The sequence below is a fragment of the Moschus berezovskii genome, chromosome 1 (assembly GCF_049115385.1).
Source record: "Moschus berezovskii isolate FMDL1 chromosome 1, NW_MosBer_1.0, whole genome shotgun sequence".
Lineage (NCBI taxonomy): Eukaryota > Metazoa > Chordata > Mammalia > Artiodactyla > Moschidae > Moschus > Moschus berezovskii.
The window spans coordinates 140,034,293-140,062,087 of NC_142460.1; the positions used below are offsets into that span (position 1 = coordinate 140,034,293).

At 40.3% G+C, this 27,795-nt stretch overlaps 1 protein-coding gene across 1 annotated transcript; it reads left to right on the forward strand.

Moving 5' to 3' along the window:
• On the forward strand, positions 1 to 27,587 carry IGSF10 (immunoglobulin superfamily member 10). The gene is made up of 7 exons (XM_055411580.2): positions 1 to 480; positions 1,966 to 2,160; positions 3,544 to 3,673; positions 8,948 to 9,338; positions 14,788 to 19,101; positions 19,554 to 20,451; positions 25,179 to 27,587. The coding sequence occupies exons 2-7, from the start codon at positions 1,967 to 1,969 to the stop codon at positions 27,085 to 27,087; spliced, it is 7,836 nt and encodes a 2,611-aa protein (XP_055267555.2). The 5' UTR covers positions 1 to 480; position 1,966; the 3' UTR covers positions 27,088 to 27,587.
• The last annotated feature ends 208 nt before the right edge of the window (positions 27,588 to 27,795 follow it).

Sequence of the window (27,795 nt, forward strand, 5' to 3'; positions counted from 1 at the left end):
ACACTCTTAGTAAAGATTCGTCAGTAGGCAGAGACCCTTATTGTGGGCATCTATGATAGATTTGCCCGTAAAGGCTAAGGGAGGAGAAACTCCTGGGACTTGGGGGTGAAATGGAATGATGTTAATAGATATACCTAAATTGACAGCTTTAAGGGGAACTGAAGCGCACTGTTGAGGAAGGAAAAAGAACACTTCCAAACCTCCACTTTGCGTTTTGTTTCTGTAACAACAGCAGTTATGAAGAAACACTTCTGACTGGCGACTTTGGGTTATCTACGCTGCAGCTGGCCAAGCGCCTCCAGGTCCCTCTTCAGAGCATTACTCCTGAGCGGTAAGCCAGAAAGGTCAAGCCGTTCGCCCACCTGGGGAGCAGAGAAGGCTTCCTCACTCAGCTGTGGGTACAATTCTCCATTTCTTGGGAAGATTTTCAGTTTTTGCCTATGTCAGGAGAGGATTCAGGACGACGACAGAAGAGCTCAGGTACTGTCAACTTCTATTATATACACTTTCAGGTTTAAGTTTGTGGGAATCCACTCCCATGTGTTCAGACTTTTGGTTCTCTTTTCAGTAACTCTCAAATGGGCAAACCCAGAACTTCTATTTTTCTAGCTGAACAACAGAACTGCCTTCAACCTATTCTTTGCTTACCTAATTATAAGAAGGTGGAAATGCTGTCTCCAATCACATAACATTTATTTAAATATTTGGTAAATATTTAGTAACCAGACAGTTACAATGGCAAAAGTAGCCATCTGATTAAACCAGGATTAGATTTTAATTTGGGCTAAATTCTAATTCCATGATATTTCTATCTATATGAAGATACAAGCAATTCAGCATTCATGTTATTTTAAATGTAGTTTATAGTTAAAGGATGGTTGCTGGTAGAATTGAAAAGAAGCCATTCTAGGAAGATCCCTTTTCTTAGAAAAGCATAATAGAGATCTTATTACGTCTTTGTATGTTCTGAATTGCAGGCAAAATTTTGGTTTGGATCCCTGGGCTTGCCTCACATGTGGGTACCAGATACCATTTTTTCCAACAAGCTGAGCATGTTTCTTCCCTGCTTATGCCCCCACCCCCACGCCCATGGCAGATGTGAGGAGAAGGGACTAGGGGAGAGGGATGTTCTAAGCAGAGCAAAAACAGCATCATGCCTGCAAGGGGTCAGCGTGGCCCACTGTAGGGCAGGTATAAGGCTCAAGCCCTCTCAGCTAGTCAGTTACTATTCATTATGGTCATCACTTGGCAGTGATGTGTATAATTTGTCTTTTTTTGGCAAAGACTTGTGACATTAGGAAAAGATTTATTCATCCTTTCAGTGATTACAGCTCTAACTAAAAGTGTTTTTGAAGGTTTAAGCAAATGAAAAACCAAACATGCTCAGTGATAAAACATGTATTATGAAACTTCACTTGATCACACATATACAGAAACACACACATCCGATAAAGAAAAGGCTAGAAGGAATAGAACAAAATGTTATTGATTATATCTGGGTGGTAGGGAGTATAAGTAATTTTATTTTCTTTATTTGACTTATTTACAACTTCTAACTTTTCAGTGTTGCACACGTATTAGCTTTATAATCAATTTTTTTAAAGTCTAAAAGAACTAATGTATAAACAGGAAACTAAACTTTATGTATTTCAGTTGTCACAATATCTCCATTTTGCTTTCCATTTTCTTTTTTTAATGAATCCCTAAGTAAAAGGGAGTCCTGCTTTTCATTAAGAAGTGAAAATCTGTAAAGGAATTTTCACAATAAATACCCTGCTTGTCACAAGAGTCCGTATGAGGCCAGCACACACTATGTCTTTGTAGTTAGCTTTACCATAAAAGTTGCAAATGAAATTGGTCCCTAATAACCTTACAGGACGGTCTCCCAGATTACCAGTTACTGTGTGTGGTCTACTGGAACTCTGCTCAAACCATATTTATAACTGAGGTATGATGTTTTTTCAGGATGAAGCCGAAAGGCAGGGGAAGCACCATCTTACTGCTCTCCTTCACTGCAATCTGCCTGATAGCCCTCCCCGGGGGCAGGGCCTGTCCTCGCCGCTGTGCCTGTTACGTGCCTACAGAAGTGCACTGCACTTTTCGGTACCTCACCTCCATCCCAGACAGCATCCCACCCAATGTGGAACGTATCAATTTAGGGTGCGTGAGGACGCTTGTCTTGCTTCCTTCTCAAGGAGGGATTGAGTACACTGGTGATGTCCCCAAACAGCTGTGACTTTGGTAGATTAACCACAATTCTTTTAATAATACTTTCCTTCTGAATGAGTGCATGAGGATCTTAGGCTTTCTCGGGCAATAAGAAAATTTTTCCCTGTAAGCGTTTACTAGGGGAAAGTTTTTCTAGAACCCAAAGTCATTCATGGTAGGCTGAGAACCCCATGATTATAGAAAAGCTTCATTCTGGCTCTATTTTTGCTGAGTAATAATATAGCTCCTGCTAAAAATTAGAGTTATGATAACATCCCTAAGAGGTAAATGTCCTCCTATATATATGAAAAGTTAACTGGATCTTTTTTTTAAGGCCTTTGGATTTTTTTCCCATAGAAACCGACTTATTTAAAATACTTGAAAAATGTATAAGTAATTAAATCTGCTAAAAAGTGACTGTATTTTAAAGGTTGGTGAAAAAACACGTGTGAATGAACGAAAAGGCAGAATAAACATCTTTTGACATTAGTGAGCACTTACTATGGACCAAACACAAGGATGGTGCTGGGGACACAATGATGGATATATTATTCATGTGTAGAAACCAGTTCAAGTGAAAAGACAGATGTATAATCAGTACAATAAGAATTGTAATACAGCATACAAAGTGTCTTGGGAACAGTCACTACCGATAACAGCTAACATTAATTGTGTCCTGGCATTGAGCTAAGCACTCTGCATGAATGCATTCACTTAATCCTCAAAACCTGTTTCAAGTAGGTACTATTATTTGCATTTTATAGACAAGGAAACTGAGGCAAAGAAAGGTTACTGATTTTTTTTTTCTTTTAAACCCAGCATTGGCCCTACTCCCAGGAGCCGGGTACCTGAGTTCATAATCATATCTAAAACATTTGACTTCAAAGCCCAGGCTTCTTAACCATTGTTTCATACTGATGAATTCTACCTGGGAGAACGAGGGGCAACGTAATTAGGGAACGGGCTGGGTCTTAACAGTGTTCACAAACAGAGAAGGCTGGAGTCAAGGGCATTCCAACCTGAAGCAACAACAGAACGTACAAAGGTTTGAAAATGAGAAGGGATGGAGCATGTTCCAGGAATTTGAGCAGGATAATTGTAACTGAGACTGCAAGGGCTGGGTGAAGGGGCTGACCTTCCATGGCATCTGATGAATTCCAGTATTTCAAGCTTTGGGTTATCTCCTTAGAGCTCAGGGAATCTTTAGTGGGGTGTGTCTTCATGTGTGAGAGGTGGGGAGTGAAATTCCGTTTTGTGTGCGCATTTGATGGGTTTTGCTTTGACATTTGAACTTCAGTTGACAGACTTATATCTCGAATGATGTTTCTATTTCAGGTACAACAGCTTGGTTAGATTAATGGAAGCAGATTTTTCTGGCCTGAACAAGTTGGAGTTACTAATGCTACACAGCAATGGCATTCACACAATCCCTGCTAAGACCTTCTCGGATTTGCAAGCCTTGCAGGTGAGACTGATGTGGGGAAGGGCAAGTTAATGAGGTGAGATGTGACTCCAAAACCTACCTGTTCCTGGAGAACCCCAAAATTACCATTCTGTACATCAGATGTAGACATCAAGGGAAAATGTCAAAGAACTGATTTCAAGTGGAACAGTATGTGGAAATTAGAATAAGAAAATTCTGATTTTCTTATACCTTAGGCTCACGGAAAGAAGTATCAATGCCCAGGGATTACTGAACCTTGCAAATGTAATTCTAAAAGGCCACTTCTAGTCATGTTCATCTAAGAATTGAATGTAGTCTATAATTGCTATCTTTACACAGAAGTTAGCTTTTTATAAGCAATATATTTTTAAAAAATCTTTTTGAGTATGTTTTTATTTTTAATTGGAGTATTATTGCTGTAGCATGTTATGTTAGTTTCTGCTGTACAACTGAATCACCTATAAATATACATATATATATATATCCCCTCCTTCTTTAGTCTCCCTCCCACTGCCACCCATTCCACCCCTCTAGGTCATCACAGAGCATCACTGAGCTACACAGCAGCTTCCCAATGCTATGTTTTACACATGGTACTGTATAGGTTTTAGAAAAGGCAGAGGCACCAGAGATCAAATTGCCAACATCCGCTGGATCATGGAGAAAGCAAGAGAGTTCCAGGAAAGCATCTATTTCTGCTTCATTGACTATGCCAAAGCCTTTGACTGTGTGGATCACAATAAACTGTGGAAAATTCTGAAAGAGATGGGAATACCAGACCACCTGACCTGCCTCTTGAGAAACCTGTATGCAGGTCAGGAAGCAACAGTCAGAACTGGACATGGAACAACAGACTGGTTCCAAATACGAAAAGGAGTACGTCAAGGTTGTATATTGTCACTGTGGTTATTTAACTTCTATGCAGAGTACATCATGAGGAATGCTGGATGGAAGAAGCACAAGCTGGAATCAAGATTGCTGGGAGAAATATCAATAACCTCAGATATGCAGATGACACCACCCTTATGGCAGAAAGTGAAGAGGAACTCAAAAGCCTCTTGATGAAAGTGAAAGAGGAGAGTGAAAAGTTTGGCTTGAAGCTCAACATTCAGAAAACAAAGATCATGGCATCTGGTCCCATCACTTCATGGGAAATAGATGGGGAAACAGTGGAAACAGTGTCAGACTATTTTTGGGGGCTCCAAAATCTCTGTAGATGCTGACTGCAGCCATGAAATTAAAAGCCACTTACTCCTTGGAGGGAAAGTTATGACCAACCTGCTGCTGCTGCTAAGTCACTTCAGTCATGTCCGACTCTGTGTGACCCCATAGACGGCAGCCCACCAGGCTCCCCCGTCCCTGGGATTCTCCAGGCAAGAACACTGGAGTGGGTTGCCATTTCCTTCTCCAATGTGTGAAAGTGAAAAGTGAAGTCGCTCAGTCGTGTCCGACCCCCAGCGACCCCACAGACTGCAGCCTACCAGGCTCCTCCATCCATGGGATTTTCTAGGCAATAGTACTGGAGTGGCTTGCCATTGCCTTCTCCGATGACCAACCTAGATAGCATATTAAAAAGCAGAGACGTTGCTTTGCCAACCAAGGTCCGTCTAGTCAAGGCTATGGTTTTTCCCATGGTCATGTATGGTTGTGAGTTGGACTGTGAAGAAAGCTGATTGCCAAAGAATTGATGCTTTTGAACTGTGGTGCTGGAGAAGACTCTTGAGAGTCCCTTGGACTGCAAGGAGATCCAATCAGTCCATTCTAAAGGAGATCAATCCTGGGTGTTCATTGGAAGGACTGATGCTAAAGCTTTAACTGCAATACTTTGGCCACCTCATGCGATGAGCTGACTCACTGGAAAAGAGTCTGATGCTGGGAGGGATTGGGGGCGGGAGGAGACCGGGATGACAGAATGAGATGGCTGGATGGCATCACCGACTCGATGGACATGAGTTTGAGTGAACTCCGGGAGTTGGTGATGGACAGGAAGGCCTGGCGTGCTGTGATTCATGGGGTCGCAGAGAGTCGGACACGACTGAGCGACTGAACTGAACTGACTAAGTGTATATATGTCAATGCTACTGTTTTTCCCACCCTCTCCTTCCCCTGCTGCATCCACAATTTCCTGCCCTGCAAACAGATTCATCAGTACCATTTTTCTAGATTCCATATATATGTGTTAATATATGGTATTTGTGTTTCTCTGACTTCACTCTGTATGACAGACACTAGGTTCACACCTCATTCAGTTCAGTCGCTCAGTCGTGTCCGACTCTCCGCGACCCCATGAATCACAGCACGCCAGGCCTCCCTGTCCATCACCAACTCCCGGAGTTCACTCAAATTCATGTCCACAGAGTCGGTGATGCCATCCAGCCATCTCATTCTCCGTCGTCCCCTTCTCCCGTCCCCAACCTTTCCCAGCATCAGAGTCTTTTCCAGTGAGTCAACTCGTCGCATGAGGTGGCCAAAGTATTGCAGTTTCAGCTTCAGCATCAGTCCTTCCAATGAACACCCAGGATCGTACAACTGACAATTTCATTCCTTTTGATGGCTGAGTAACATACCATTGTATTTATGTACCACATCTTCTTTGTCCATTCATCTGTTGATGGACCTCTAGGTTGCTTCCATGTCCTGGCTATTGTCAAGAGTGCTGAATTGAATGTTGGCTTAAATGTGTCCTTCTGAATTATGGTTTTCTCAGGGTGTACTCCCAGTACTGGGATTGCTGGGGCACATGGTAGTTTTATTCCTGGTTTCTTAAGGAACCTCCATACTGTTTTCCATAGTGGTTGTAGAACAATATATTTTGTAAGTTTCACTTTACTTTTGCATTGCTTTATTTAAAAAAATTTTGTTTAAGTTATGAGGACTTCTAAGAATGCATCAATTATTTTAAGAATTACTATTCCAGTAGGCAATAAGTAAAAAGTAGGAAGAACTCTTAGGAACAAGAACAAAGGGAATGCAGGAAAACATCAGGCATAAAGATTGGTATGTCTGCTGTAAGTAGGACTTGAGGCTTTAGAGAAGTTAATTTATGATGTCTATTACTTTTTAAATAAAAAGTACAACCACACCTGATTTTAAATTAGAAAAAGATGTCTCCCAAAGGTCCTCATAGATGAGATGTAGTACAGTAAAGCAAACTGTCAGTTCTACCCTTAGAAAAGATAAATTGCCAGTGTACAGTGAGTCTTTTCATACCACATCAAGGCTGAGTAAAGCCATAGATTTAAGTCTAGATAAGTGATTATGTTGACTTGGTTTAATCAGGCTTTATTTGGAATATATATCTTCAGCAGATTAGATGGAATTTCTTCATGGAATTCACACATGTTTTTCTTGACCAAGTTTTTAATAGATATTGATGAACATTGAGTTTGGTAATATTTGGGGCAAAGTTGTTCCATGTCGCCAAATTTTCTTTGCTTATTAGGAAACTTAGTATTCCAGAAAAGGATTCTCAACAGAGATGACAGATTAGGTCAAATCAGGAAAATATGATAAATCATTGTTTTTACTAGCATTTTTTTTCTTTGGGGAGAAAGAGTATGTTCAGCTGGTAGCTGGAGAAGGAACTGGAGAATACCCAAGTGCTACTGAAATACTGAAAAATTATTTTAACTTTAATTGAAATCACATTACTCTTAATAGCTAAAAACTAAACAAAACCCCAAAAATCCAAATGTCTATCAACTCATAAGTGGATAAACAAAACATGTTACATGTATAAAGTGGGCTACTACTCAATAGTAAGAATATTGTATGTAGCTCATAGGCTACAACAGCGGTAAGTCTTGAAAATAACGCTAGTTGGAAAAAGGCAGGCACAAAAGACCACATATTGTATCACCCATCATTTTAAATGTTGAGAATAGGCAAATCCAGAGAAACAAAGTAAATATTGGTTTTCTAGGTCTAGGAGGAGGGGGGAAATGACTTGTTTCACCTGTACTTCCACCCCACTATTTTTCTACTTCACTGCATTGTTTTGAAATAAATCTGAAAATAGAAAAAACGAATTGAAAGAAACGAGGACAATCTCAGAGACCTCTGGGACAATTTTAAACGCCCCAACATCCGAATCATAGGAGTCCCAGAAGAAGAAGACAAGAAGAAAGACCATGAGAAAAATACTTGAGGAGATAATTGTTGAAAATTTCCCTAAAATAAGGGAAGGAAAGTCCAAGAATCCCAGAGAGTCCCTAACAGGATAAACCCAAGGCGAAATACCCCAAGACACATATTAGTCAAATTAACAAAGATCAAACACAAAGAACAAATATTAAAAGCAGCAAAGGAAAAGCAACAAATAACACACAAGGGGATCCCCCTAAGGATAACAGCTGACCGTTCAATAGAAACTCTTCAGGCCAGGAGGGAATGGCAGGGCATACTTAAAGTGATGAAAGAAAATAACCTACAGCCCAGATTACTGTACCCAGCAAGGATCTCATTCACATATGAAGGCGAAATCAAAATCTTTACAGACAGGCAAAAGCTGAGAGAATTCAGCATCACCAAACCAGCTCTCCAACAAATGCTAAAGGACCTTCTCTAGACAGGAAACACAGAATGAGTGTATAAACTCGAACCCAAAACAATAAAGGAAATGGCAACAGGATTGTACTTATCAGTAATTACCTTAAATGTAAATGGGTTGAACGCCCCAACCAAAAGACAAAGGCTGGCTGAATGGATACAAAAACAAGACCCCTATATATGTTGTCTATAAGAGACCCACCTCAAAACAAGGGACACATACAGATTGAAAGTGAAGGGCTGGAAAAAGATATTCCAAGCAAATAGAGATCAAAAGAAAGCAGGAGTAGCAATACTCATATCAGATAAAATAGACTTTAAGACAAAGGCTGTGAAAAGACACAACGAAGGACACTACATAATGATCAAAGGCTCAATCCAAGAAGAAGATATAACAATTATAAACATATATGCACCCAACATAGGAGCACCACAATATGAAATAAATCTGAGATATCATGTTTCATCTGTAAGTACTTCTATATATATATACATAAATATAAATGTCTTTTAAAAATAAGTGTAGAATAGTTTTACCTTAAAATTATAGCATTAATTCATCAATATCATGAATTATTCATGAGTGTTCTAATTTCCCTGATATTCCCATATTTAATTTGCAGCTAGTTTGTCAAATTAGGATCCACACAGGGACGGGATAATCTCAGTGTATGTTTTATTATGAATATGCTTGTCCTTTTTGTGGTAATTCCTTTGACAAAATAACGGTGTTCTTTGTATTCTTAGGTCTTAAAAATGAGCTATAACAAAGTTCGAAAACTTCAGAAGGACACTTTTTATGGCCTCAGGAGCTTGACACGATTGCATATGGACCACAACAACATTGAGTTTATAAACCCAGAGGTTTTTTATGGACTCACCTCTCTCCGACTGGTGCACTTGGAAGGGAACCAACTCACTAAGCTTCATCCAGATACATTTGTCTCCTTGCGCTACCTCCGGATATTTAAAACATCTTTCATTAAGTACCTATACTTGTCTGATAACTTTCTGAGCTCCATCCCTCAAGAGATGGTCACCTACATGTCTGATCTGGAAAGTCTTTATCTTCATGGGAATCCTTGGATCTGTGACTGTCAACTGAAATGGCTGGCGAACTGGTTACGGGAGAAGCCAGGTACCTAGACTATTTCTTTGTTATAATTCAATAGACGAAATTTTCATGGAGGTGTTCTACGAGTGAGGGAGGTCAAAGTAATTTAGCTGGAAAGAAAATGAAATCTCAATAATTCAGTGAGAATGAACTGTCTTAATTCATCAATGAATACTCTAATTCAGGTCAATTATCCAATTATCACTTCTGGCTTTTAGCAAGATGGGGAGCTAAGAAATGTATCTTGTGTTACTCTTCCCTACTTACCACAAGGTGTAGAAACCCATCCATCTTCTTCCTTTCCTTTCAGTCATTTGGTCAATACCTATTTTTTGGAGTTTTATTCAAGGCCTTGTGCTCAGTGAAGCAGCCATCAAGAGCTTTGTGTCTGCTCTAACTACACATCTGGTGGGCTACAGATAAGGAATCAGAATGCAAAATGCGCTTTGACAGCAAAATAAGAGGCAAGATGCATTCAGTCAACAAGTAGTTACAAGAAGTCAGAGAGAACATGGGGATATGCTCTTTTGGAGAAAATGGGTTAACAACTAATCACACTATTTCAATTAATCCAGTCCGTAGGGAATGACTGAAAGGAGCCCATTGGTTTTGACAGCTAAGTGGTGGCTGACTGGAAAGAGCAATGAGAGCTGGATTGTTACGTAGGAAATGGGGAGGCAGGGCTACAGCTGACCCTGGAGACCTGGCTTGAAGTGAGGGAGGAAGGGTGACTGCCAGATGGAAATAACGCCATCACTCAGGACTCTGAGCATCAGACAGACATGAGCACGTTTAACCTAAGGAGAGATTTTCTGAGAGAGAGAAGGTAGCAACATTGCATAAAGAGCGGATCATCAATTGAGCCAGTCCCCCGAAAAGGCTGGTGGCAAGAGACCCAGCCTTTGGGTGGGTGGAGGGGTTTTCCTTAGGAGACAGGAGAGAAAAGGACTAGATGGGTACAGAGGAAAGTTAGTTCACGGGTCTAGTGGAGGGGCTAAGAAAGTTCTTACCTGATGCCTTTTCCTTCTTTGTTAAGTTGTAGGAGAGGTGATGAAGGAAGGTGCTAGAAAGGGGTCAAGGTTGGAAGTCTGAGAAAAGTGGAAAAAGTCTGCAGTTGCTGTGGTGAAATATTATATAGATACACACATATATATGTATGTGTATATACAGTTAGTCAATATAATTAGTCAAAAAGTGAACTGCTTTAGGCCAAAAGACACCACCTTTGCACTCCAGGAGTTTGCAATCTTGTAGGTAAATATGCTCAACACATAAAAAGACAGTGAGGCATGGGTGAAAAACAGCAAAATGTTTATACTGAAAATTTAGTTCTATAGGAGGCAGAATCAATAACTTACTTCTGCCTTGAATAATATACCGAAAGAAAAGGAAGGAATAATAGGGAGGGAGCAGGAAGGTAACATACATTCAGTTTGTGTTTGACATTGTGCTCGATGCTTTCTATTTAATCCTCAATTTAGAGATGAAGAAATTGAGGCTAGAAAAACTGGGTATCTTGGGCTAGTCATTTAGATTCTTATAGATCAGTTTTCTCACCTGTAACATAGGGATACCAATAATTGAAAAAAGTAATTAAAATAATACATATAAAGTGCTTAGCACAATATATGACATAAGCATTCAACAAATGTGATTATCATGATTTTCATTGTCACCCAGACAATATGGCTAGAAAGTAGAAAAGCAGAAACTCAAAGTCTAGTCCTTTTTCTATAATGTATTTGTGATGGAGAAACTACTTTGTACATAAAAACAGGGTAAGTCTCATGAAGAGGGCAATAAGTAGCCCAGCTTGCCTGGCATGGGGTAGTATAGACTGGCATGGTGTTTTGTCTTTTGCTGTCTGACTTACTTCACTTAGTATGATGATCTCTAGGTCCATCCCTGTTGTTGCAAATGGCATTATTCCATTCTTTTTATGGCTGCATAGTATTACATTGTATATACAGCACATTATTTTTTTCCATTCGTCAATGGACATGTCTTCAGTTCAGTTCAGTTCAGTCGCTCAGTCATGTCCGACTCTTTGCGACCCCATGAATCACAGCACGCCAGGCCTCCCTGTCCATCACCAACTCCCGGAGTTCACTCAAACTCATGTCCATCGAGTTGGTGATGCCATCCAGCCATCTCATTCTCTGTTGTCCCCTTCTCCTCCCGCCCCCAATCCTTCCCAGCATCAGAGTCCTTTCCAGTGAGTCAACTCATCGCATGAGGTGGCCAAAGTATTGGAGTTTCAGTTTCAGCATCAGTCTTTCCAATGAACACCCAGGATTGATCTCTTTTAGAATGGACTGGTTGGATCTCCTTGCAGTCTAAGGGACTCTCAAGAGTCTTCTCCAGCACCACAGTTCAAAAGCATCAATTCTTCAGCGATCAGCCTTCTTCACAGTCCAACTCTCACATCCATACATGACCACTGGAAAAACCATAGCCTTGACTAGACAGACCTTTGTTGGCAAAGTAATGTCTCTACTACGACATGTCTTGGCTAGTGTAAAAACTGCTGCTATGAACACCGGGGCACATGGATCTTTTTGAATTAGAGTTTACTCTGGATATATGTCCAGGAGTACTATTTACAGAATCATATGTTAACTCTTTTTTTTTTTTTTTTTTGTAAGGAACCTAGATAGTGTTTCACATACTGGGGACATCATCTACAACAGTATAGGAGGGTTTTCTCTTTTTCCCTTTTCTCTTCACCCTCTCCAGTCACATCAGCTTCTGCTTTGACATTTTTTTCATCTATTTCAAGAGACTGATCATTTCTCATACCTTCAATTGCCTCATTTGGCAGTCCTTTTGTACATATGTGGTCAGTAGTCAAATATAACAGGTTCATCTGTTTATGGCTATCTTCCACTCCTGGGTTTCACAAAGCTCTAGGTGTTGTTTTTCTAGGAAATATGGATTTGTGGCCTTTTCTCTGACAGTTTTATCACAAAATTTATGTCCTTTTATTGTTTCCAAGCCTTTCTATATGCATAATAACTTATTTTAATGGCAAGCACAGTGTAATCTTTATGTAATACCAACAGTGCATGTTGGTATTTCTCTTCAACTCAGTTGAAGAGAAAACAAAACATATAAATGGCTATGACAGTATTGGTGTGTGTGCCGGCAGCGGTAGCTATATCAAGACTGCCAGCTGGTCAGTTACTACTCTAAGACAACTTCAACTGTAAGACACATCTCAATTTGTAAGCTAAAATGTGGAAGAAGTTTGGTCTTAGAATTAGACTGCCCTTCCTCCCTTTCTCTAATCTTTCCATCCATTTGCCAGGGCTGGAGATAAACAGACAGCTAGACAGGTCTTTCTACTAGTGGGTGATGAGGGTGAGGACAGAAGTGGAAAGTACCAGGAGAATGTACAGCAGGGGGCCCACTGAGAAGCAGTGCTCTTCCAGCTTGTTGATGAAGAAGGTAAGTAGTTAGGCAATAAAGGAAGACAGCCCATCAGACAGCAAGTGTATTGCAAGTAGAAGGACAGCATATGCTAAGAGCGTGACAGGGTATGGCAGAGTTGAGGACTGGAAGGCATTTCTGTGTGAATGGAATCTAGTGTGATGGGGAGAATGGAAATAATGTGGTCAGACATGCAACTGAGCTTGATGTCCAGGGCTGAGCAATAATCAAACCAAGATGTGCGTATAATTCTATAATGAGGTTTACTTAAACCAGAAGTCTGCGCTTTTTTTTTTTTTGCTATAGCAGGGTTTGAGCCCAGGCTGCTGGAAAGTAGTAAAAGGTCAACAGCTAGTTGGTAAGTAGGTGGTTGATAAAAGCCTCTTTGACAGGCTTGCTAGCTACCTCCTCTGGGTAAGCTGGGAGTTTACAATTTGCTGAAGAATGCTGAGGAGCCAGATATATATGACAGTGCCTGCCACACTGAAGAGGTTGGAGTCAGTGATCAGAGAGATTTTTCTCAGGCCTTTGAGGAACTGCGCAATTACAGGAAGGCGATTTGACCCTGTGCAGTCAAATGAGATCTGCTAAGAAGTACAGTGCTTCTTTTACATGCTGTATCTAAATGCATGATGTGGAAGAGGATGGAAGTCCCTAGCTGTATTTTGTATAACGTAAAACCACATATCTCTTATCAAGTATTGCTGTGACCAGCCATTTAAAATAGGCTCACCAGAGTAGTATTTTTATTTTTTTGCCGAGAAGAAAGATTTAAATGACAAATTAGTATCAAAATGAGACTAATATTAAAGATACTTTAAACAAAAATCCCATGTATATGGAAATTAAATGTCCACTTTTAAATGATAGGTATATCTAAGATACCATGACAAGGAAAATAAAAATGAAAAGAGAACTTATACAATGTGGAATCTTGAATAAGATATGAAAACAAATAATGGTCACTAGCATAAAATTTTGTGAAATTTGAACAAAATCTGTACTTTAAACAATACTATATCACGCGTTAATTTCCTGTTTTGTATTTTTTTTTACAACATAGTATTTCTTTATATTCGCAGAATTGGATTAAAGCCTCAAGCCTCACTCAAATTTTTTTTTAAATCACTAGTACATTTTAGACTTTTAGCAGTAATACTAGATGCCAAAATACATGGAAATGTATCAAAGTTTTCAGATAATATAAATTAGAAATCTAACATTCTATTCATACTAAATAAAGTGAGCGGAAACAAAAAGCTTTTGTACGTACCTATATATAGTATATATGTCAGACCTTTCATGAGCTGCCCCATTGCTTGGGCACAGCTTTCCTCTCTCCGCGTTAAACCTGATCCTCCTCAACTGAGTCTACCTCAGGTGCCAAAGTCATACTGTGTCTTTCTGCACTCTTCTTAATAACCCTCTTTGTTCAGCCAAATCCTCACCTCTTTATTGATTGGTTCTAGTGGCTTCATTGTTTCCGGCATCCATCTTGTTCTCTCCATTCCTATTGCGACCAAGCTAGACCAGGCCAAGGTACCTTTTAATTCACTCATCATTCTTTTTAGTAATGGAAAGAAACTTGGGTTTTTAATGATATCCAAGAATGTATAAATGGTAACTTATCAAACAAGTTATCATTTAAAGGACACTGAAATTCTCTGAGCCTTAAAACATTAAATGGTGAAACAGAACTAAATAATAGGCTAATAAAAAGTGACAAGCATATCATTTTGTTTTGCCAGATAAGGGAACTATTCAGTTAATACTGAGTACCAATTATGTACCCCAGGTGCTTTTTTAGGCATGGAAAATATAGCTGTGAGCTAGAGAAACAAAATTCTTGTGCCTATGGATGTAATATTGTGGCAGGGTAGAAAGACAATAACATTTTCAGAAATCAAACCAAAGACCAAAAAAAAAAAAAAAAAGAAACACTAAAATTTCCAAATCCTAGCAAAAGCTACTTATTCAAAATGTTTAAATGTTAATTCGTGAAGAAGCCACAATGAGCAATAATTCAACTGTCATTTTTTTCTAGATATTATAAAATGCAAAAAAGACAGAAGTCCCTCCAGTCCTCAGCAGTGTCCACTTTGCATGAACCCCAGGACCTCTAAAGGCAAGCCCTTAGTTATGGTCCCAGCTGCAGCTTTCCTGTGTGCCAAGCCCACCATTGACCCCTCTCTGAAGCTGAAGAACCTGACTGTTCTGGAAGACAGTGGTTCTGTGTCGATCTCGCCCCAAGATTTCATGGCTCCCTTCGGCTCTCTGACTTTGAATATAACAGACCAGACTGGAAATGAAGCTAACATGATCTGCAGTATCCAAAAGCCGGCAACGACCTCATCCATTGCATTCACTGCACAAAATGACTACATCATGCTAAATGCTTCATTTTCAGCATTTCTGGTGTGTGACATAGATTACAGCCACATTCAGCCAGTGTGGCAGGTTCTGGCTTTGTACAGTGACTCTCCTCTGATCCTGGAAAGGAGTCACTTGTTCACTGAAACCCCACAACTCTGTTACAAATATAAACAGGTGGTACTGAAGCCTGAAGATATCTTTACCAATATTGAGGCTGGTCTCAGAGCAGATCCCCCGTGGTTAATGCAAGACCGAATTTCCTTGCAACTAAACAGAACTGCCACCACCTTCAGTACACTGCAGATCCAGTACTCCAGTGATGTCCAAGTCACTTTACCAAGGTCAGAGATAAAGCCAGAGAGACACAGATGGACCATGATTTCCAAAGATAACAATACTAAGCTGGAACGCACTGTTTTGGTTGGTGGGACCATTGACCTAGACTGCCCTGGCCAGGGAGAGCCTCCCCCACATCTGGAGTGGCTTCTAGCTGATGGAAGTAAAGTGAGAGCCCCTTATGTAAGTGAGGATGGACGAATCCTGATAGGCAAAAGTGGAAAACTGGGACTCCAGCTGGCTGATAGTTCTGACACTGGAATATACCACTGCATAAGCACTAACTATGATGATGCAGATATCCTCACATACAGGATTACTGTGGTAGAGCCCAATGTAGAAGCCTATCAGGAAAATGGAGCTCGTCATATAGCTTCCATTGGTGAAACACTTGACCTTCCTTGCCATTCTACCGGTATCCCAGATGCCTCTGTTAGTTGGGTCCTCCCAGGAAACACTGTGCTTCAACAGCCCTCAAGAGATAAGCAAATTCTTAACAATGGCACATTAAGACTATTACGCGTCACTCAAAAAGACCAGGGTCACTATCGCTGTGTAGCAGCCAATCCAGTGGGGGTTGATTTTTTAGTTAACCAAGTTTTAGTCAAAATAAAAGGGCAAAAGTCAGCAGAGCATAACGTGGAAACAGATGGATCAGGGTTTAATGAGCCCAATTCCATGGGTCAGCTTCAGGATCCACCAGTTACACATCTCCCCACATCTCCTCCCACGGGGGCTGAGGCTGGAACACATGTCTTGAGCCCAAGTAAGAATCCCAAACAGCGGGTATTAATATCCCAGAGGCGTGGAGAGTCAACCAGCTGGCGTTACAGGGAGCACAGGAGGCAATTCCCTCCCTCTGCCCGGAGAATTGACCCACGGCACTGGGCAGCACTTTTGGAGAAAGCTAAAAAGAATGTTATGCCAGAAAAGCAAGAAAATACCACGGGAAAGCCGCCTCCACCAGTCACCCAACTCCTGGATATACCTGGTGAGGAAGCAGACTCATCAGGCATGCTCCCTCCAGATGAGCAACTTACAGTCCCAACAACTAAAGCTCCAGACGTTCTGACAAGGACAGTGACTGTAGATTCCAGAAAATCACCTGACAGCCCTGTGACAAGTAAAACTGATGGCACCCCAGTCTCCCCAATTGTGAGTCCACAGACCCTATCACCTGAAAAACCAAGAGATTTCAGACCATCTACTACTATTAAAACTCAACTCACGCCAAAGAATATAAACCCAACTGCATCAAGCAAAATGCAAGACACAACCAACCCAAATTTACCTAATGTGTTTCCTCTACTAACTGAAGCAACTCTGTTTCAGGATGCTGACGACATGGAGAGAAAAAAAGAGCCCTTGCAAACTGCATCTGCAGTAACAGCGGGGGCCACTGCGATCAAAGATATCCATATCCAAATGCTGAGTAATGCTGTTGGCAAAGCTGGTACATTTTTAGGGTCAGTAAATGCCACAAATAATTATCAGAGAGCTGTAACAGGAGTTGGTGAGCCCAGGAGCCACCACTCTCCTCACAGTACTCACAGACCTAGCACCACTAAGCTCCCTTCAGGCCCACACACTGCTGCTCCTTCTCAGTTACACACTCCTAGAAAGAGCATAATGAACGGTCCGCTGTCCAGGCGCTTTGGAAGATGGCGAAAAGTTTGGAGCAGGGGGCGCATTATCAGCCCATATAGGACACCAATTCTCCGACAGCACAGATTCAGCATTGTAAGGCCCACATTCAGAGGCTCTTCAGAAGAAAGCACCACTGCATTTCCAGCCCCAGAGCTCACTGCAGTGTGCCCATCCTGTTCTCCCAGAGAAAGGCTCACCACTGATGAGGCAGCATTGTCTTCTCCAAGCTTATCCCCCATCACCCTGCCCAAAACTGAAATTGCCAGCGTCACAGCAGAAGAACCTACAACTCTAGTTCACAACCCATCATTACTGCTTGAGAACAAACCAAATGCAGATGCTGAGAAGACCACCCCTATGATAAACTACTTCAGTGCTGAAAGTACCCAAGTGACTCCAACTACTGCAGTTATGACTCATGCAACAAGCATTAGTTACCCAAGTAGGTCTAAAGCCAATGAAACCACCAGATATTCTGTGATTGTATCGCCACTGCCAGGTCCCACTATCAAGTCACCTGTGCCTACCACTCTAGCTATTACCAGATTTTCAAGAAGGAAAATCCCTTGGCATCAGATCTTTGTAAATAACCATATTCAAAGAGAAAAGCTAAAGAATCAGCATAAATTTGGTTCACAAAGCAGCACAGACATGGTGCTTCCTAAAATACCTCCTGCTTTACCCACAGATAAAGTTTCTCCCTTCCATTTCAAAACACTCTCAGCTAGTGTAATGAAAATCCCATCTATAACACCAGCCACAGCTCACCTCAGTAACACTAACACACACAGCCTTGGAAGTCTCCCAGCAGTGAAGGAGCTGCCCTCCCTACCCATTTACCTTACACCTCCTAGTAGCTCAAGCAAAGAAGCAAGTACAAATTCCGTATCAATGCAAACAGACATGCTGACGACCACTCCTACTGCCCCTGCATCTATCATTATCAGCAAAGCCCAAATAGACAGACCCAGGGCACAAAAAGTACAAAGAAAACAGGAGCCTCAGAAGACTATAAGTGACCCAAATACCTCTCCCACCCAGACTTCTGGCTTCATTACCTCCACCACTGGGACACCTCCTGTTCTAACAGCAGCTGAAACTTCAACCAAGCCCAGTGTGTCTGCTTTCACCCATTCTCCTCTAGAGAACACAAAAGAAATTTCAAGCACAGTTGGTCTTCATCCAGGAACCTTTAATCTGACAGCGGTACTTGAACAACCATCCCAGGACGGTACTCAGGCTTTGAAGAATGTAACTGCTTCTGAAACCACTTTGTCCAGCAAACTACAGAGTACTGCTACTAGGAGCACAATCAGACGCTCAACCATGCCAACCTTCCTGAGCTCCAGTGCCACTCCAATGCCAATTCCCACCTCCCCTCCCTTGAGTAATCAAAGTGAGGTTACTGATAATATGGCCACACCCACTTTCAGGATGATGACAAGTACAATGGTTGAGGCACATGACTCCTCAAAGCACAATGCTACTCCACAGCAATTAGCAGCAACATCTCCCCAAACTCACCCAAATGCCAAATCTGCAGTTGGAACCATTCACTTTACCTACTCCAATCTGTTACCTTCTACTCCTATGCCAGCACTAATAACAGTCAAACCAGAGGAGCCTAAGCTGACTCATTCTCCCTGGTCAGAAAACTACTTTTGGCACAAGTCACACCCAGAAATTGCTGAAAAAGGCAAAAATCCAGTAGTAGTGAGTGTACTGCCCACTCCAGACTTGCCAGAGGTCACCACTCATGCTTCAAACTGGGATATACAGAAGAATGCAAAGAAAAGTGGCTTTGATAAAACAGCAGTTCAAAAAATAGCAACTTCCGAATTCCTCCCCTTTGATGCATTATCTAGGGATGTATTTGAAAGGCCCAGAATAATTGGAGGAAAAGCAGCAAGTTTTACTGTTCCAGCTAACTCAGATGCCTTTCTTCCTTGTGAGGCTGCTGGAAATCCTGTGCCCACTATCCACTGGACCCGAGTCTCATCAGGTATTTGAAATGGTTTCTTTACACTTAGTCTTTAGTAACAAAACAAGGAAAATACTGTGTGACATTTCAGGGTTACATATTCAAAGAATCAACATCAGCATGAAATTTCTCCAAGACACAGATATTATTAATATTCTCATTTGATATATGCATGACTTTTTGCTCATTAGAAAGTTTTAAAACATATGTTAAGACCATTAAAAAATGTTTTTAAAGCAGATCTAAAAAAAAAAAATGGTCATTGTGTTGAACCATCTGGTTTTTACATTAAAATTAGGGTTTTTTTTTTAAATCTAGAAATAATTTTAGCACTCTTAAGACTAAGTATCTTAAATATATTTGTTCCCAGTAGCCTAACAAAAAGATAGCTCTCCTTTTGTGACTTCCACGTGAGCAATTTGTTTTCCGTCTAAACCTTGATGACCTATGACTATAAATTTCTTTCTTATCAGGACTTGATTTATCTAAGAGGAAACTTAATAGCAGGTTCCAGGTGCTCTCCAATGGCACCCTGTCCATACAGAGAGTGGACATTCAGGACCGTGGACAGTACCTGTGCTCGGCATCCAATCCATTCGGCACAGACCGCCTTCATGTCACCTTGTCCGTGGTTTCCTATCCCCCTCGGATCATGGAGAGACACACTAAGGAGATCACAGTCCATTCTGGAAGCACAGTGGAGTTGAAGTGCAGAGCTGATGGGAGGCCCAGCCCTACAATTTCCTGGATTCTTGCAAACCAGACGGTGATCTCTGAATCATCCGAGGGAAAGAGACAGGCCCTGGTGACATCTGACGGAACACTGGTCATCCACAATCTCAGCATTTATGACCGAGGCTTTTATAAATGTGTGGCCAGCAACTCAGGGGGCCAGGATGCACTGCTGGTTAAAATACAAGTCATCGCAGCTCCACCTGTTATTCTAGAGCAAAAGAGGCAAGTCATTGCAGGGACTTGGGGTGAAAGTTTGAAACTGCCCTGTACTGCAAAAGGCACTCCTCAGCCCAGTGTTCACTGGGTCCTCTCGGATGGCACTGAAGTGAAACCATTACAATTCGTCAGTTCTAAGTTCTTATTTTCAAATGGAACTCTGTTTATAAGAAATGTAGCCTCTTCAGACAGGGGCACTTATGAATGCATTGCTACCAGCTCCACTGGCTCAGAGAGAAGGGTGGTAATCATTACAGTGGAAGAACAAGAGACCATCCCCAGGATAGAATTTGCATCCCAGAAATGGACTGAGGTGAATCTGGGGGACAAACTACTGCTGAACTGCTCAGCCACTGGGGAGCCGAAACCGAAAATCATCTGGAGGCTACCATCCAAGGCTGTTGTCGACCAGTGGCACAGGTAAACCATACCTTTCAGTTGAGATTATCTTCGTCTGTTTAGCCTTACAACTTCTGAAATGGAGAAAGTGATACAGCGAGGCTTGTAGCAATGTTAGCGCATAGATTCTGCTCATAAAAGTATCTTGCTCTAAAGAGACCTAATCCTTTCGAGATGTATATAGATATATGTAAAATATAGATTATGTAAAAAGAAAGTTTCTTACATGCTGTATTCTAAGGGCCAATTTCTTGTTGAGTTTATATAGTTAAAAAGATTTTTTTTTTAAATCTCATTTTCTTCCATACTTGTGACAGTTTTTTAAAATGGTAACTGTGTAAATGCATTTATAATCTTTCTATCCAAAAATAAGCGGGAATTTTGTAATGCAAACAAGGTCTGGAGAGATATACTTCATTAATTTACTCTTCAGAGTCTCCTAGTAAAGCATTTTCAATTTTAGTGCAATCCGTACTTCCTTTATTCTACCCCAGAAGTGCAAAGCACTTTATGAAGTTAAGGCTTCACAAAGTGAAATGTATTCAGGACCTCCATCACTCTGATGGTGTCAGACAATATATATACACATACAGACTTTCTCTAATATGTTCTGATTCAGGCATATTGATTTTTATCTGCTTCCTATAGTGATTAAATCTCTTTGAAAAAATAATAATTTACTAGATTAATTTTTGCTATTTGCATGACTTCACACAATGATTTTTCATAATATGACAGAAAAGATGGGCTGAACATTTCCATTTAATGTTTATTAATAGAAACTATCCATGCAAGTAAAATTATACATGAGTTTATGTGTAAAATAGATTTCTTTTCTAGTGCCAAAGTATGAGTTGGTAATGAATATAGTTAAGGAATTTTATTTGTGATCTTTAATGCCAAAGTAAATGTTAATTTTCAAGCTTTTCAAATAAGTCATCAAGATTACCTAACTTTTACACTCATCCCAAGTATAAACAGCACCAGTAGTTTCTAAGGAACTAATTCAAGCTTATCTTCAGCTGAAGGAGTCAAGGTTATGATGAGCTGATGCTAATAAGAATCTTGAAGGGACAGGAAAAACTCTTCACGTGCCTCTGTCAGTCATTATCGGGCTCCTGTAAACCAGGCCCAAGATAATGTTCTTGGAAAACAAGTGTTAACTTTGCATGACTCAGGAATGGGTACTGGCTAAACTTTAGGGATGCTTAATACAACAAGAATATAGACCGTATCTATAATTAATCATTGCAGAGATACCTTTGATAAGCATGGAGTGCAGAGTTTTATAATATGTTCATCAAATTAAACTTATGTTGTTCAAATCTCAAAAATATGACTTAAATTTTAAACTGAAATTTAGATTTAAAATTTAAAAAAGCTGAGTTATGAAATGTAAACTTCACAAGACACATGTTTATGCTTGTCATCTACTGTACATATACCCACTTGTGGCATTAAATATATTCAAGTTTACCAGTTTTTATATGTAATTATATCAGCATGTCTATTTATTAATCACCCTGCAGCACATGGGGGTGCTTCTCATTTACCTAGAAACTGCTCATTACTCTGTGTAATTGTGAACACAGTTTCACTATCCATGAAGAAACCAATGCAAGAATAGAAGGCATCACGCGTGTGATGGGAATTACAAATAAAGTTGAAATTTTAGGTTGTAAAGACAATGTCCAAAATATTTACTAGACATTAAGTCAGTTTTTAAGAAAGGAAGAGGTATGAAAAAATGTAAGGGAATGTCTTAAGTTAATTCAAAGGAATGTCTAAAACACATTAGCATCTCAGAATAAATCGCGACCTAAACAGTCCAACAAATCCTTCAGAGTTTAATAGCAAAGAAATCAGGCAGGCTGTTTGTATTTCATTTGGGGAAAGCACTTACGGAACAAGGGAAGATTGTTCACATTGTGGAAAAGCCAATAGAGGGTGTAAGATCACAGATGCTATCACAGGCCCACCAGAGGTTCTTTTATAAAGAACTACACAGCTTGTCTGATAACTGGACACTTTTAGTGATTATTTTGCAACTAACCCATTCAAAGAGGCAAGAATACTCTTTAGTTAGGTGCTTAAGATATCAACAGAAATAAAAAAGGGCACTTCTGCTGTAAATAGAGTCTTTGCTGTTCCCATCTCTTGGTTCTAGAAGTCTGAATTTTAGATTCTAAAAATGAAAATTTTCATCATAGCTACACTCACACAAGTCTACTCCACCATGACCAAAATAAGCAAAACCTTTTACTTTTTTAAAGCCTAGTTGTCAGCTAAACCAAGAAAGCCTTTTCTGAATTTAACTGTTTCAGACTTAGAGTCCTATAGGTCTACCTCCACGACTTTCAATAGGACTTACCTGACCTATGTTTCAGACAGAATTCTGTTTCCTCTGCTTCGGATCTTTGCTTCTCAAGGAGTTGTTACAAGAACAGAATATCAGGCCCCACCCCAGATGGGCAGAATCAGAATGTGCACTTTAAAAATATCCCCAGGTGGAGAATGAATACATATATATGTATGGCTGAGTCCCTTCACTCAGTCTGAAACTACCACAACACTATTAATTGGCTATACCCCAAAACAAAATAAAAAGTATAAAGTCTGGGGAAAAAAATATAGTTAGGATGGTAATATATCTGTTGTATAAAAAAAGGTAAAAAAATATCATAGAACTAATTAAAGGTATTTTTATTAAATCAGCATATGATCACTGAAGCATGTCATTTACTTGGACAAATAAATTCTCCTAGGCGATGGACAGGGAGGCCTGGCGTGCTGTGATTCATGGGGTCGCGGAGAGTCGGACACGACTGAGCAACTGAACTGAACTGAAGGCTTCTTTAAAATATATATATATATCTCCAGGTGAATCACATGCACAATAAGGTCCAAGAAACCCTGCTTTAAAAAGATCGCAAATGCTTCATTGTCCATTAATCTTCATAAAAGAATTCCCTTTCTTTTACTCAAGGAAAACTTGCACTTTCCAAAGTCAGTTTTCTCTTAAAAACATCAGCTTATAAAAGGAAACACTTATATATATACAAGTGTATATATATATATATATCAACTTCTAGAAGTATCAGATTTCGAGGTCAGGAAAGGTCATTTTAAGTCACTGGTTTTCAAAGGGTTGTCCCGACCAATAGCACTAACATCACCTGAGAACTTGAACCTGATTCTCTATCAAAACATGCATTCTGTGTTCTTAAAAGCTATCCAGGTGCACACTTAAATATGAGACTGGTCTGCAAAGTTAATTGTTCATAGAGTCACCTGGGAAGCTTGTTAAACAGTGGGTTACCCAATCCGTGGCCAGATCTATTGGATCAGAATCTCTGAACAGTGAAACCAGTAAATATGCATCTTAAATTAGACCCCATGTAACTCTGATGTAGGTGATGAGGGAACTGCATTGAGGACCAAGATTTACAGCAGTGGTTCTCAGACTCTGCTGCACATGAGAGTCATTTGGAAAACTGAGTCCAAGGTCACATTCCACAACGTAAGTCAGAAATTCTGGAGGTGGGACCCAGGCATCAGCACTATTTTATACAAATAATTTTAATGTGCACCCAAGTTTGAGAAACAGTGTTCTTAGCATTAGGAAAGAATGGCAGCAGGTAGCAATGTAACATGGTGAAAAGGGTAAGTAACTACCTCTAAGTACTTTTTTTTTTTTTCAGTTGTATGGTGAGGAACCACCTAAAGATTAAAAAATAAATGCAAAGACCCTTGGGATTTCCACTCTTAAGTGCATCCATAATGATGACTTTCCCTTGCTTTACATGCCAGATGAATTCTTTCCAGGCTTGAGAGAAGAAAAAAAAAAAAAAAAAGGATATCAGCAGCTGTAAGTTGTCCAACAATAAATACTCTTCCTATTTAAGGTTTTTTGCTGGAAGATAAAAAATGACTTGAGGCTGTTGGACTTGTTTAGCAGTTATGCTATGAAAGGTCATACACACTTTCACTCACCTTCTTAGCTCATGTTGCCAAAAAATTAGGAGAAACACATGTAATGAATATTTTCACCTATAGGTGTTTTTGATTGCGTTTTTAGCAGTTATTCAGCTTCCACTGGTCTTTCTGAAAAACCACATTTAGTTTTATCAGGGAAATTCTGCCATCTGGTGGTTCTGTGTGATAACAGCAGGCCGTGCAGTGCTTCAGAGAAAAGTGATGTTCATGCAGTTCAACATAATGCAGAGACCAGAGTCACTGTACAGTTGCCTGAAGAGACAGATAAAGGTTTAGTATGCTTCTAAGGAACTTTACCTTGGCATTTACTCTCTTTATAAAAAAAGTAAAATTTACTTTCTAACCAAATAACTGATTAATACTCTTTAAAAGGGAAAATCTGGTATCTTTTCTGAGCAAGTAGATTTGTATGAGAGTTGTTCTTTACTGACATATACCACAAAATGATCATCTGCCATGTAAAGTGGTCAGGACAGTCATGGGTCTAGGAAACTGGTATTTCTAACATTCTCGTCATCATTAAAAACTTTTTAAATTGAAATGCAAAGGAGGTGCATTTGAAGTCCATCTAAGAAATACTACTTGTTTTGCACATAATTTGTTCAGTTAACTTCAACTTTCAGAACAGCTTAAAAGACAGTAAAGTCAGTACTAATTTTAATTTCACTGCAATGTTTAGTCCTGTGTCAATTAATATAACTCTCTTACCCTTGCTAAGAGCTGCAACCTCAGTCAGTCTCTTCTTTCCTCAGAATGGGCAGCCAAATCCATGTCTACCCAAATGGATCCTTGTTTGTTGGGTCAGTAACAGAAAAAGATGGCGGGGACTACTTGTGTGTGGCAAGAAACAAAATGGGGGACGATCTGACCCTAATGCACGTAAGCCTAAGACGGAAAGCAGCCAAAATCGACCACAAACACCACTTTAAAAAGCAAGTGTTTCACGGGAAAGACTTTCAGGTCGACTGCAAGGCTTCTGGCTCACCAGTGCCCGAGATATCCTGGAGTTTGCCTGATGGGACGATGATAAACAGCGCCATGCAAGCCGATGACAGTGGCCACAGGACCAGGAGGCTCACCCTCTTCCACAACGGAACCTTATACTTCAACAAAGTTGGGATGGCAGAGGAAGGAAATTACACCTGCCACGCCCAGAACACCCTAGGGAAGGATGAAATGCAAGTCCACCTAACAGTCATAACAGCTGCCCCGCGGATCCAGCAGAGTTACAAGACCAACACGAGAATCAGGGCAGGAGACACTGCTGTCCTTGACTGTGAGGTTGTTGGAGAACCCAAGCCAAAAATATTTTGGCTGCTGCCTTCCAGTGACATGATTTCGTTCTCTAAGGACAGGTACACATTCCATGACAACGGGTCTTTGTCCATCAATGAAGTGAGACTGCTCGATTCTGGGGAGTATGTATGTGTGGCCCGGAATCCCAGCGGGGACGACACCAAAGCATACAAGCTGGATGTTGTCTCCAAGCCTCCGTTAATCAATGGTCTGTATGCAAACAAAACTGTCATTAAAGCCACAGCTGTGAGACATTCCAAAAGACACTTTGACTGCCGAGCGGAAGGGACACCTTCTCCTCAAATCATGTGGATCATGCCCGAGAATATTTTCCTCACGGCTCCATACTATGGGAGCAGAATCACCATCCACAAAAACGGAACCCTGGAAATCAGGAATGTGAGGCTTTCAGACTCCGCCGATTTCATCTGTGTGGCTCGAAATGAAGGAGGAGAGAGTGTGCTAGTGATACAGTTAGAGGTGGTGGAAATGCTGAGAAGGCCGACGTTCAGAAATCCATTTAATGAGAAAGTAGTTGCCCAGCTTGGAAAGTCCACAGCACTGAATTGCTCTGTTGATGGAAACCCACCACCTGAAATAATCTGGATTTTACCAAATGGCACACAGTTTCCCAGTGGACCACACAATTCTCAGTATCTAATAGCAAGTAATGGTTCTTTTATCATTTATAAAACAACACGGGATGATGCAGGAAAATATCGGTGTGGGGCAAGAAATAAAGTTGGTTACATTGAGAAATTAATTGTATTAGAAATTGGCCGAAAGCCAGTGATTCTAACTTATGAACCAGGGACAGTTTACAGTTTCAGTGGAGACACTGTATTGCTGCACTGTGTCTCTCTTGGAAGCCCTAAGCCACATGTCAAATGGACTTTGCCAAGTGGTTACATAATAGATAGGCCTCAAATTAATGGAAAATACATATTGCATGAAAATGGCACCTTAGTCATCAAAGAAGCAACAGCTTATGACAGAGGAAACTACATCTGTAAGGCTCAAAATAGTATTGGTCACGCGTTGATTACTGTTCCAGTAATGGTTGTAGCCTACCCTCCCCGGATTACAAATCGCCTACCCAGGAGCATCCTCACAAGGACAGGTGTGGCCGTTCAGCTCCACTGTAAGGCGTTGGGAGTCCCCAAGCCAGAAATCACATGGGAGATGCCTGACCACTCCCTGTTCTCAGCGGCAAACAAAGGGAGGACACGGAGAATTTGGCTTTTTCACCCACAAGGTACCCTAGTCATTCGGAATCCGCAAACCTCGGATTCTGGGATATACAAATGCACAGCACAGAATTCACTTGGAAGCGATTATGCAACAACTTACATTCAAGTAATCTAACAGAACATAAAACTGCCTGAACAAAGTCAACATATGGACAGAATTTAGTTTTTGGAAGAAGTTTAATCAAAGGCAGCCATAGGCATGTAAATGAATTTGAGTACATTTACAATATTAAATTTATAATAGACATGCAAAAAAAAAGGACTTATAAATAAATGAATTATGAATTGATACTGATTTTTTTTTAATGGATCTCAAAACAAACTTTTAACTTAAGGCACTTTTATTTTGCCAACAAATAACAATGAACAGTAAGAGGAAACTCTTGACCATGAAATAACAAATGTCTAATGTACCTGAATTCTGCATTAAAGAATGGACTTTTTTTCTTTCACTACTGTTTGCCTAGTGTCCACCTTCTATCAATGTTACAAGCATGGCACTGAGGACAAGACACAATGGAAAGGATTACATTTGCAGTCTTGATGTAAGTTTGCCATCCTGATGTCTAAATATTGCAGTTGGTTTATAAATATTTTACTAAAACCCACAGAAACTAAGCACTGAACTGCTCTATAATTCACCATTTTGTACATACTGAAAATTTTCATTGATGGGGAATACAAAAAAATGTTTTAATAACTGCATTTAAAAATAAATGCAGGCTGACTTTTCCTCTTGTAAAAAGCAACTTAACACCCACACATCAAACATGTGAAAAGGGGGTTGATAACATCTATCCCAAATAAAGCCATTAAAAAGCTT